At 42.2% G+C, this 13181-nt stretch overlaps 1 protein-coding gene across 3 annotated transcripts in view; it reads right to left on the reverse strand.

Annotated features, from left to right (window-relative positions):
- TENM4 (teneurin transmembrane protein 4) overlaps positions 1-13181 on the reverse strand; it is a gene marked incomplete at both ends in the record, with an annotated part of 341202 nt that overhangs the window by 249410 nt on the left and 78611 nt on the right. For 2 of the 3 annotated variants that reach the window (XM_082278668.1, XM_082278667.1), the window contains one exon: positions 6816-7025. The exons of the other annotated variant lie outside the window; for it this stretch is intronic. In XM_082278668.1, the coding sequence (XP_082134794.1) occupies positions 6816-7025 (210 nt within the window). The remainder of the gene's footprint in view (positions 1-6815; positions 7026-13181) is intronic. 3 annotated transcript variants of the gene reach the window in all.

Raw genomic sequence — 13181 nt, forward strand, 5'->3', positions numbered from 1 at the left:
ATCTGATCCTCCTCACAGACACCAGTTTACAGCTTCTTACTTGATCTTCAGGGTCTAAGAGGCAATGGCTGATGCTTGGAAACTCAAAACCTGAACCTTGTTGTCATCTTTACATCAGAGATAAATTCAGACAAATGATGTGAGGACAAATTTGCAAATACATCAGTGAATTTTTGGAAGTTTCAGTGAGTTCCAGTAGATGTCAGCTGTGAAAATCAAGCCAAAATGGCCATCTCCCCACTAACTTCTCAGGCTTCTGTGGACCCACCATAAGACACAGCTCTATCCACAACGAGCGGAAAAAGAGAAATCTCCTCAGGATGACTCAAACCCTGGTGGCTTGAACTGTCTCTATCTAAACTGAAAGCTTATGGTTAATACCTTTCTTGTTTAGTTTTCTGGCTAAAATTAAAAGAGGGAAATTTAGGTTTCAGTTTCTCAGGCTGAATTCTAAGCACATTCCCAAATTAGAGGCTAAATCCATTGAAAAATTATGTAGAACTGGTTTTCAAAATGCTTTTTTCAAAGCACCTCACCTAATCATCACTCCTGTTCTAAAAAATTATTCTTTTACTAAGGAATATTTTTTAAAGCATTGCTAAACAAACATCTTTTAAACCTTTCCTCTCCTTAGGATGTTTTTTAGTAAATTTCTGTAGTGTGGGGGGGAGAGGAGGAGGGGGGATGATGTTAAAAAAGTTTTAATAGGAAATGCAATAACAGAAAGAATACTTTAAACTTTTTAAAAGACACTTGGAAATTGATTTGCTGTATCTTCCAATTCCTGTTTCCCTTTTGTAATTATGAATTACCATTATGAGTAACACTGACTGCTAATGGACTCTGCAAATCTCTGATAAAGGATGCAGAGATTAATTGCCATTCTTACTTAACACATTTGCTTGAGTAGTAAAAAAGAAGCAATAGAAAGCACTATGCAAAGACAAAACACAGCAAGAGAACAGACCCTCTGTTCACAAGCTTTTTTGGAAAGAAAAACGAAAGCCTTCCATAAAAGAAAATTGAAATTAATTGGAATTTATTGTTAAGTTTCAGATGAAAAAATATCAGTTACTCAGATTACACTATCAAAGGTTCCTTTGCTCTCCTCAGTCAGATTCCTGAAAATTCTCCACTTCTAAGACGCCTGACATGATACTATTCCTTCTTCAAAATCCTTTCATATTCAGTGCCTTTTGTCCTCCCTGCTGCAGTTTGATCTCACTGTACTTTCCATCATGGTGCTGTAAACACCTAACCCTGTGCTTGAGCAGGACTCCTACAGGACAACTCCTGTGTCTGAATTTAGACCTGTGGATCAGAGGAGAGCTGCCTGATGCAAAGCGGGCTGATGCTACCTACATTCAGCCTTTCAGCTGGTCACACCGGGCTGCTGAATGAGTCTGAAACAGCAGTCGCTGCATGGCAGACTCTGCAGCACCAACCACATCAAGGATACAAAAGAAATAAACACTGAGCACGCACAGACATTAAGCTTTCTGCAGAAACTGCCCTGTGCTGCTAGAAGATTACTTCTTTCTAGATCCTGAGGAGATCCAGCCATAGCAGCAGCGGCAGATAATCTGGTCAGTTACTCATTGTAAATTGCCAGAAATGTACCATTTATATAAAATTAAACTATTTGACAAAAACCAGATAAGGCTATAGGAGTCCTCAGCAGCCTTTTCATGAAGGATTTTTCTTCATAAATTTGGGCCAAATCATTGAATAAAAAACTGGAAAGCTCTTACTGAACGATAGGAAGGGGAGGTAAATTACAAACAGTGAATGTCTTTAACAGCTCAAGGCTGCTTTTTAAAGGTTTAAAAAAAAACAAATCTTAAGAGAAAATAGGTTATAAATCAGAAGGTCTAGATTGGTCCAATTTAGTTAGAAAGGAAAATGAAGACCTTAGGGGAACCTACTGCTTCAAATTGTCCAGCACTCCAAACAAGAAAAAGTGGCACAAGAAGTACAGGAATCTTGATTAACTCCGCGACCATGGATTTTGTTGGTCAAGCAGCTCATTCATGTAGATCCCAGTATGTGGAAGCAGCATGGTGTGGCTGCTGGGGGCAAACCAATCCTAATGTGGTCTATTTACCAATGAAATCATGGATCATAAAGAAATCGTCTCCCAGGATCTAACCTCAGAGTATTTATGTATGTAAATGGATTTTCTTCCTTTCCACTGCCAATGCAACCTGTGCCGAGGTAAGGGCTGCATCCTCCATGCTTTACACAACTTTTAACCCTCCTCTTAGAATTCAAAGTGTAATAACATTGCGAATCATGCCTGCCTTCCCCCTCTCCCTCTCTCTCCAGCAGCAATGTCACACTGGATGACTGGCAATATGACCCTCCACTGCTGCTCCTTCTGTGAAAAATGCCCTTAGTGGTAGAAAAGATGCAAAACTGGTTGAGCAGTGGTGAGCAACGAGTTTTTGTAATAGGGATGTATCTGAGGGAGAAAACAAGAAACTGGGGTACATATATTCAGAAGTGGGTGATATGACTCCAAAGTGTATTAGATGCTTCCTAAAGAGATTTTAGTAGATGTTACCTCCAGTGTCACCAAAGTAAAGTAATTTCTAGGACTAGAGAGTCAGTTTTAGATATTCTTACAATTTTCTGGTATTGCCTTACTTCTGTTAGAATTAAATGAAATCCACACTGTGGTCTCAGAAATTGTGTTTGAGAATACTAAAATGCTTCAGACCAGAGGGGATTTGGGATTTTGTGGCTCCCATGTGCAAAGGCTGTTTCAAGTGACTACATATAGCCTTCCTGTCTGCCTGATACAATCAGCTTTGAGAAACACACCAGACCCCACAAAATGACAAAAGCACACTGCACATGGAATGCCTACTCACTGATGGAAGAGCTGGAAGAAGTCACGTATTTCAGCTTTGACTATGAGGCAACACAGTCAGTGCTCTCAAAGGAATTTTGATGTCAGCTTTCCACAGATTTCATATACCTTTCCGAATCTGTTCTTTGTCACTCTGTACAACAGCCATTTCCCTACATCAGCCCTGTGTTGGGCAGAGACGTACCTGCTAATGTCCCCAGTGCCATGGCTGTGGATGTTGAGGGAAGTGGGCAGCAATGGTCAGCCTGATGTGCTCCTCCTGAACACCATTCCCTAAAGACGCCCAATTTTTTTTAATGCATTTCTCATGTCATTTACTGGTTCAAATGGAAGAGAGCTGCCACTGACAAGCTAAGCACACACACCTACAGCCCTCCTTGGCTAGTGCTCAACCTCTCCCAGCTGGCCAATATTCTCCCAACAGTCCCACTTGCTCACACTTCTTCTCCCATACCCTTGTCAGGGACTGCATGTTCTGATCCAGCACAGCAGCTGTTAGTTTCTTAAAACAACCAGATTAAAGACTGGATGCCTTCAGACAGTTCTGCTGCTCCTGAGTCCTATACATATATACCTACACACCAGTATACATAAGAAACCTGAAAAACTAATTAGTGTTTCTTAATGTCTACCAAGATACCCCAAGTCAGCCTACTTTTCAAATAGTGCTGAAATCCTCAAATCAGGAAATCTTAAGGTTTCTGAACAGAAACATCCTGAGATGTTTTAGAGAGACAGGGCTGTTTAGTCTGCAAAAGGGAAGGCATGTGACCTTTCGATGCTTAAAGGAGGATTATAAGGAAGATGGAGAGACTTCTTACAAGGGCTTGTACTGATACGACAAGGGGTAACGGTTTTTAACTAAAAGAGGAGAGATTTAAATTTCATACAAGGAAGGAATTACTTATGAGAGTGATGAAGTACTGAAACAGGTTGCCCAGAGAAGCTATGGCTGCCCCATCCCTGGAGTGTTCAAGGCCAGGTTGGATGAGGCTCTGAGCAAGCTGTTCTAGTGGAAGGGGTCCCTGCCCATAGCTGGGGGTTGGAACAAGGTGATGATTAAGGTCCCTTCCAATCCAAAGCATTCTAGGATTCTATGAAATGGAGACATTCACACCTTAGTTACTTTGGGTAATTTTAGGTAAAGTAAAAAGCCTTCTGGACTTGACATACATAAAAAGAAAAATTAAAAGGTCCAAGTCTGAAAAGTCTCTTTTCCCTTACAATTATGTACCTGCTGATATTATAGGTAAAATAAAAATCAGGGCTTTCAATGTTCTAAATTACTTAGAAATAAAGAAAATCAAACAATGGCTTGTAACGCATCTAACATAAAACTAAAAGCCCTAAAAGATGCCCACGTATTTGTATACATATTAGTTGGTTTCAGCCTGCATTTGAGAGTTTAGTTGGACATTTTTCTGGAACTGTAAAAATAATATTACAGACAGTATTACCTTTCTGGAATGAAAGGAACTTAGATAAAGAATAGCCTACCGTATCTTCAAAAAGTAGCATGTTTCTTAAGTTCCATGTGCATTATATTTGCAATTTACATGGGGATTTGTAACAGTGGTGCTGCTCCCTGGGTGTTACTTACTTTGGATGGGCTTCTCTAAGGCTGAGTTTACACAGCTGTGGTAGGAAAACCTAGCCACAATCAATTAAAAAGTGCAACACAAATCCTTTGGACAGCATTCTCAGGCTGTCCTGCTGTTGAGACAGCTACTATTCTCCGAGAATGAGTGCTCTAACTGTATTAAACTTAGTCCTAACCAAAATAAGCTTTTACTAATTTTCACCATTTAAGGAACATAAAGACCTGCCTTTGTCATTTAAAGTTTAAGCTGACTAAGCCTCATAGAAACAGAACGTTAAAGAACTAAAGCAATTAAATCCATTTACAGAGGTCAGAAGAGTCTCTGGGTTTTAGACATGATGGGCTTCTATGGTCTGTGCTTCTTATTCATGTGAACTTTCAGATTATGGGTTGATAGGTGGCAAAATAAGTCACCCTTGTTTTCCCCTTGGTAGCAGAGTGATGCTGAGCTGATCCTAGCAGGTCACCAGTGTCCTGGCATTACCTGCACTTCTGATTACTGAACAACTAGAATAAGCAGGCAAATGAGACCCCAGACGCCCTGCCTTTGTGTGGGACATATTTATTACCAACCTACTGAGTCCTGCACACAAAGAAGGCCTCAGGGAATGGAGTATGTCTACAAGCCAATGCAAAAAGCACTGAGAAAAAAAAAAAAAAGAGGCTAAATAAGCAGGCAGCTGAAAGCCTGAAGTCTAACTCACCAGCACATTGATAATACAATAATATGGTCAACCCACTGTGTGGACTCTGAACAAGGCTTTTTTTTGTTTGTTTTTCAGCTAATTAGTAAAAGAAGAGATTAAGGTCTTTAATCTTGCTTACTCTTTCTTCCCTCTTTTTACCTGGAGGGTGTGCATGTACGTGTACATATGTATTTCCTAAATGAGCAAAGAGAAAGTACATACATATACATTAAGATGCGGAAAACATGAGGTGGAGTGTGAGTTTGGTTTTATTTCCAACAAGAGGGTCATTGACGTTATTTCAGATTTCCATGTTCTGTGACTGCAAGCAGTTAGATGTGTGTGTGTGTGTGTGTGTGTGTGTGTGTGTGTGTGTGTTATAGGGTGGGAGAGGAAGGGGGAAGCAGAACAGAGGATATGAATTTTAATCAGTTTCCTAAATGAATACAACACTGTATTTCCCCCTACTCTCCTTAGGATGACAATTCAGAGGAGATAACCTTCTCCTTTGAAAAACCTTGAAGGGAAAGTTTGTTTTTACCATAACAAATGCAACAAAAGAAGAGAGAAGCTGGGAAAGGGGGAGGGCCGACAAATTAAATGTCAAACTTTCTCTCCTTACTTGAAGATAACAGCATACTAGGAAACCTTCTTAGAAGCTTAACATAAATGCAGTTAAGCTGTTGCCAGCTGCAGTAAACCTCTCTCTCACCTTTCTTTCTCTCTTTCAAGATATCTTTGAATGCCTTCTCCTTCATCATAAATCAGACCTGTGAGCAATTATCACTCAAGCCGGATGGCAGCGGCCTGAGTGGCCACTGCTATTCCACTGCTGTAATCTGCACTTCGTCAGGTTACACTACCCTTGATGAAATTTCACATTTCTTTGCCAATGAGCGTTACCTCTCCATTTATGACTCACTGTCTTTGCGGCAGAGAGCTGTGAATTTCATTCCTCTCCTTGTAATTTGCTTAAGCATCACGGACCATCCGGCGGTGCTGAGCACCCTCAGCAACCCATCGGGGAATGTAAGAGCATCCCGGGGAGTCTCAGAGCATCCCGATAGGATGTGGCTGAGCTGCTGCTCCTCAAATACTTACCCTGAGGGCATCTCTCAGCGCCTCGGAGGGAGACTGGACACAGACACCCTCCTTTGAGATGGTGCTGATGCCATTGTCACAACTATCAAAGGAACTCTGCGTTTTCGTCATTGCCCTTGGGTGACAGGTTCCTGACAGGTTCCGACCCCGCCAGCCCTCAGGCTGCACCTTGCCGCCCTCACATAGAAGGGGAAGGCACTTTGTCCAGTCTTTCAGCCGGGAGTTAATGAAATAAAAAAAGCCAACCCCCCCCCGAAATTCCACCGCCGCAAAAGGGAGCGGGTTCCAGCCTCCAGACTTCAAACGCCAAGTTTGCGAGCGCTGCCCGGGTACCACATGGGGTCCCGCACAGCAGCGCGCACGGCACCCAGCGCGGACCTGCCCGACGCTCCATCTTCCAACCTTTGCCGGGCGATTTTTTACTTTTTATATAAAACCCCCCAAACCAACCCAACGAGCACACCCGCTCCCCCAACCAACCTACATCCCCGCGCACAGCTGTCAAGAAGGGCATGAAAAAGTAGGCACAGAGAGAGAGAGCGAGAGAGTCACTCACCGTTGGCGGCGACACACAGGTTTCCAGAGCCACTTTGAACTAAGAATGACTGAGGGGCAAACTCTTCCTCAGAGTCCGAGCCCGCGGCCGCCCGGGCCGCGCCGTCGCCCAGCGACCGCCCCGGGCCCTCATTGGCCGGCGGCGAGGGGAGAGGGGAGGGGGACTGCGAGCGGGGGGTGGAGGAGGCGGACGAACAGGGCAGGGGGGGACCTGCGGGCCACAGACACACACACAGAGAAGGGAGGGGGGAAAAAACACAGAAAGAAATAAAATGAACAAAAAACCCACGGCAAAACACGGACAGAGAGACAATAAAAGTCGAGCCGGGAAACGAGGGAAGGCCGCCCCCCCCACCCCACCGCCTGCCCCTGCGGGGCAGCCCTGCCTGAGGGGCGGCCGACTGCACGTATCTGACCCCGTTACCTGCTGCCCCTGGGGCTGTTGTTGTCCTTTAAAACTCCTACCCACCTCATATCCATCCTTTAAAACTCGCCTCCGTCAGTTTTTTTTTTTGTTGGGTTTTTTGTTTTGGTTTGGTTTTTTAAAGATGTTGACATCGGCAAGAGCTCCTGGTGCGAGGTGCGCTTTGTGCCACATGGGCGCTCACTGTCAATGAATCGTTCTTATTGATGCGGCCGCGCTGCGTCTTACTAAGAGAAAGCTTTGCTCGACGTATTGTGAGGTGAATTATTTCAGATTCCATGTGAAAAGTGTAAAGTCCTTTTGGGGACTGGTTTAACAATTCCCTTCCCTCTAGTTTATAAAGCAAACAGCGCAAGACCTCCACCATGCAGGCAAGAGGTAGAGGAGAGGTCTGGGTACCTCTATGTGGGGTAGAAGCACCTTAGCAAACCACCGCACTGATATAGGGCAGAAGCACAGCTCAGACCAGCGTCATTTCGTTGATTAAATGATGAAAAACATGTCAAATTGGGTTCTAAGATTATATTTTACATAGAGCTGTGCCTGACTGAGGAAGAGCTTCTACTGATGGCAAGGAAATTGAAATCAGGTACGTGTAGGTTAAGTAGATTCAATTGGAAAACCACACTGTAAGCAGTTAATGGTTATCAGGGTCTTATTCCAATCAGATTTTTAAATAAAACTTGAAGTCAGAAGCCTCAGACTGGTGAAAAAACTATCAGGCAAATGTGGAGGTCAGATATGTGCATTACATCAATAAAACCAGGGGGAATATGAACACAGACATATAATACAGGACAATGCATTTAAACATGAGCTTTTCCCCTTGCTACATTTGATCTGAAAGTCATAATGATTAATCTCCCACATTTTCCCAAATACTGAAATTTTATCATGCAAAATCCATCAAAATAAAAGAACAGCACAAGAAAACCAGCAAACTTAAAAAATAATCTGTTTCTAAAAAACCACATTTTGAACATAGCATACCTCACAACATAGGTGTACAATATTTCTTACTAAACACAACATGAACACTTAGAAAAGGACACATACCCAAAACAATAAAGTGGGTTTAACATTTAAATCCCCCCCAAGCTGGTTCTGCTATGTTTCCTTCCACCTTGGTCATCAGTTTTTCTCATCATAAACTCTTGGATGTCACCTCCTTGGCATATGCCAGTCATATAAATTGCTAATTATAAACAGAGAGGAAACTGTGGCATCAGAAGCAAACCCTGGGATCCAAGGAGAATACAGGACTGTACCTGTGCTCAGAGACACTTGTCACCTGAAGGAGAAAAGCCAGCGTTGGTTGAGAGCCTACACTCCCTCGTGTGAACAGCCGCCTGTGCAGCACGCAGACTGAGAGCCGAAACTGGGAGCCCTGTGTGTTTTGTTATGATCAGCAGTGGAGTTGTCTGGGTCTCCTTCTTTCTGACAACCCTCCAGACAGAGAAGTTCCTCCTTTAGGAATGCAGCTTATAAGGAATCTGCAGCCCACTTCACACTCCCTGACCCTTTTTATGATGCCAAGGCTGTAACCTTCCCATTGTGCTAAGTACTGGTAGGAGCTTGAGAGAGACAGGAAGAAAAAGGAGCATGTGCAAGTGGATGAGCACTGCTTTTCCTTGTCACAGTCCCTGACATGAAAACAGATTCAGCTCTAATTCTGATCTGCTTTTGGAGAAGCAAAGTCTACTCTGCATCATCTTCTCAATAGAGATTTGATGAGCCCTGACATGTAACAAAGTTTAAATCAGGACTTCGATTTGCTATGCTTTTATTACAAAACAGGGTGACATGTATTTCTAATCCCATGTAGTCAGATGCTGTATTTTAGTGTGAGGATGACTGAAATGGAAAAGAAGTGTTAAGTCAATGTCGCCCTATACACCCCTACAGTTTTCCAATGTACTTTGAAAGGAGAGGACGCATTTTTCCAGCCATTGAGAAAGACAATCTAGATTAAAAAATTATTTCAAGCCTTTCATTCATTTACACAAACACCAGCGAAAATGCATAAAAAGGAGCTTAATGGTGTGACTAGCCAAAAACCAAAAAATGTATGGTAGATTACAGCAGAGCCCCAAAGCTCTCCCTGTGTTTTGCTCCGACAGCACGCTTGGCATAACTATACATGAATTCTGTAGTCTGGACATAAAGAGCAGGAGCAGAACGAGCTGAATTTGGAATTGTAACCCTAAAAGCAAAATGTCAGTGCTTTTGTCAGTCCACATCAGAAAGTTTCTGCCATTTCCACATGGTTGCAAGTTGTTGGGGGTTTTTTTGGTAGGAGCTTTCCCCATCTCCCAGTATTGCAGTTTTGGCAAGGATAAAAGAAAAAAATGTAAATAAAAATATAACCAAAACCTTTTTAATGGCAACTGTGGATTTTAATCAACTCCACCATTGCAGAGCACACATGAGAAGATCCCGTGGGCTTTCACGGTCATTATGTGCACTTCCAGCAGTGCATGAGCTGACCTTTACAAGGGAAGACTCCCTAGGAATTGTGCATATTAGCCATGTTACTGAGGGCTGTGCTGCTATGAAGGGCACAGGCACATACCGCCATGCTCCCTGGAAAATTGCCTTTTGGGCAGGAATGACAGGGTGGATTCAACAGGAGATTTTGCCAGCTGCTGGATGGAAGGTGTGCACTAGGCAGCTCTGCTGACAACATCCAATTAAAATGCATGGGAAGCAAAGCAATACCTTCCTTTTTAACAAGTCAACAAGGCTGTAAGGCAACTGTGTGTTAAACTGTGGATCCTTTAAGAGAATTGCCTCTTTTTTTTCTTGCTTGGACAGAAAACCAAGAATTAAATCTGACCTTTTCACAAAAATTAAACTAAGAGAGAGACGAAAGCTACAAGTTTGTTTCCTTCTCAGACAAGTATCTCACTGAATTTACTGCAACTGCAGGTCCAAGTAAAACAAGCAGGATTTGGCCTGTAAACTTTCATTCCAGCTGCCAGAGCAAAATTTCTAATTGATTAGAGCAAAATGAATTTGCAGCAATACTGGGTTGCCATGGAACCTGAACAAGTAGGACAATTTACTTTGCAGTATGTGCTGTTTCTCCTTCAAAAATACAAAACAGAAGGACCAGATAACACATTCATTATGCACACTCTTGCAATTTGGAACTTAAAGAAAAACAAAACTGATTCCAAGTATGGGCCCCTTGGCATCAATTTGTAACAATCTTATATATCCACTTGCAGTGAACAGTCAAAATTATGTTCTTTGGACTTGAGGCAGGAATAATAGTCGTTGAATGTCTCTGTATGAATGATGTGATACTTGCACATATTCAGAGGAAAACAGAACAGAACCTTCTATTTTATCTATGTGCCAGTATTTCAGATTAAAATTTAAAAAAAAAGAATCAGGGGAAGATATGTTACAGTCTCCGGTAGATTTATGAAAGTACTTAGGAAACACAAACTTTGGAAATAAGTTAGTTCAAAGAATCTGTTTCCCAACTTAACCAGTATTCAGGGAACTGCTTTATATTTAGGGAAGAGACAAGCTGAGCAGAGCCTAAATAGTTAGGGGAAAGTAAGACAAACAATAAACACGCCTTCATTTTATGCTGCACATTTGGCTGTAATATTTCAGAATTACTTTATCTCTCACAGGATTTGGCATTCAGAGATCAAGAGCTGATTTAAAACGGGTGTATTCATGCTAGTGTGAATAGAAGGGCTGCCAGAAATACAGAACATTCACAGAGATACTTCTAAAGAAGGTCAGTAAATTGTTTCATGGACTATATTCACTGGATTATACTCATATGTTTATAATTTGTCCCAAAAGAGGTGAAAAAGAGTGGATATATACAAAGGCTGACTTCTCACAGAGCTGAAATGACAAGGCAACAGGATTTAATAGTGTTCAATATATACAGAATGGTATTATCTGTTATCAATAAATAAGTAGTATGAGCTTTTTTCACCTAGTAACTTCTTCTATCAAGCTTCATCCAAGAACCTTTAAGGGCTTTACAAGCATTGGGTATGTAAACTTTGAAATACTGTTATCAGATCTGTTGGGATCTGTTATCAGATTGGCAGATACAATGGTCAGAGGGCTGGAACGCTTCTTCTGTGAAGACAGGCTGAGAGAGTCGGAGTTGTTAGGCAGGGAGAAAAGAAGACTCTGGGGAGATCTTCCAGCAGCCTTCCAGTACTTAAAGGAAATTTGTAAAAAAGAGGGAGAGCGACTTTTACACAGGCCGATAGTGATAGGACAAGAGGGAAGACTCTTAAACTAAAAGAGGAGAGATTTAGATTAGATGCTAGGAAGAAATTTTTCCCTGTGAGAGTGGTGAGGCGCTGGCACAGGCTGTCCAGAGAAGCTCTGAATGCTCCATCCTCCGAAGTGTTCGAGGCCAGGCTGGACAGAGGGTTGAGCAACCTGTTCTACTGGAAGGTGTCCCTGCCCAGGGCAGGGGGTGTGGAACTCGATGATCTCTCATGTCCCTTATAGCCCAAACCATTCTGGGGAGCAGACTTACGCTTCTGACAGATAAGGAAACTGAGACACAGAGATGTGTAATAATTTGATTCAAAATTCTGTCATTTCCTGTACCTGCACATCATATTTCTAGCCACTGAAACAGTCTAAAAGGCTGTTTGTCACACTCAAAATACTTTAAATTAGCAGAATTCTCACCATAAAGGAACAACAGGTGTGGGCAGAACTACTGTGATTGCAATTACCTCAGTACAACAACTGCAGTAGTTCTTTGCATTAAGTCCTATCACTGACAATGCCTTTGTACCACCTTAAAATAGGAAAGTCTCTAACCAAGGTTAGAACTGGTGCACCAATGATGTTAAGCACCACGGCAAACAAAAGACATCATGGTACAGCTCTGGCCTTTAAAACGAGGCTTTGCTTTGTGGGTTCACAGGAAGGCTGTGTAAATGATAGCAGAGTGTATTCTGTAGTGTGCTGGCTGGGTTTATTATCCTGTCAAAGGAAAGAGAGTGTAAACAGATTAACTTCTTTTTATGTCTTCCCCTCACTTTACACAGGAGTTTTGAGTGACTTGTACAGACACTGACGTGAAATCTTATTGATCAATATTAATTTGTAGCTAATCTTGTGCTGGAGAAAAACATGACCTGCCTAAATAACCCTTAGGTACCTCTGTCTGATAGCAGAAATAAATTAATAATTTAGTCTAAAACTCAGGCAGTTTCATCTCATAGCATATCTGATTGATTAAAACTCCACCAGCATGAAGCAGTCCTGCAGGGCTGAGATCCTGTGTGAGAGCTATCCTATGCAAAGTGGCGAGCAGGGTGGACACCAGGACATCCCTGGATTGCTGACACACGGGATGAAGTGGAAAGGATGGCGCCCTGCTTGCACAGCAGTGCTCGGTTCCCTGCAGAATATAAAAGGCAGTGATTTGCTCCACTGGTATTTCAGGGCATCAGAGATCCTGCTGGATTGAGGAGGGAAGTGGGAGAATATCTGCCAGTTTGCTTTTCAAGGTGAAGGAGAGTGTATATGAAGCCCTGATTATCACATTCTAGAAGTCTGGTTTAGCATCCAGGAGCATCACTCCTTCAGAGATGGAGAAAGAAAGAATTTTCCTAAGGGACAAACAGCATTCATGCCTTTTCTCATGGCAGCATATCACGCCTTTCCAGTGGACAGCCTAATACACCTCTGGAAAAAAAGCCAGCTGAACTATCTGCCTGGCAAAATGTGTCAGTGTATCATAGGAATAAGGAATTGTTGTGCAGATTTATTGCTGCTCTTTAACAATAGGTGGTCACAACATTCTTAGTTCAACAGGCAATATATATCTTGTGTTTAGAATTGATTAAAAAAGCAGTCTTGGAAAAGTAGTCTTAGTTATTTATATTTCCTGAATTTCCACCTGCACTTATGTTTATTTTACTTAATTTAATTTAGTGT

The sequence above is a fragment of the Coloeus monedula genome (genome assembly GCF_965178545.1).
Source record: "Coloeus monedula genome assembly, chromosome: 3".
Classification (NCBI taxonomy): Eukaryota; Metazoa; Chordata; class Aves; order Passeriformes; family Corvidae; genus Coloeus; species Coloeus monedula.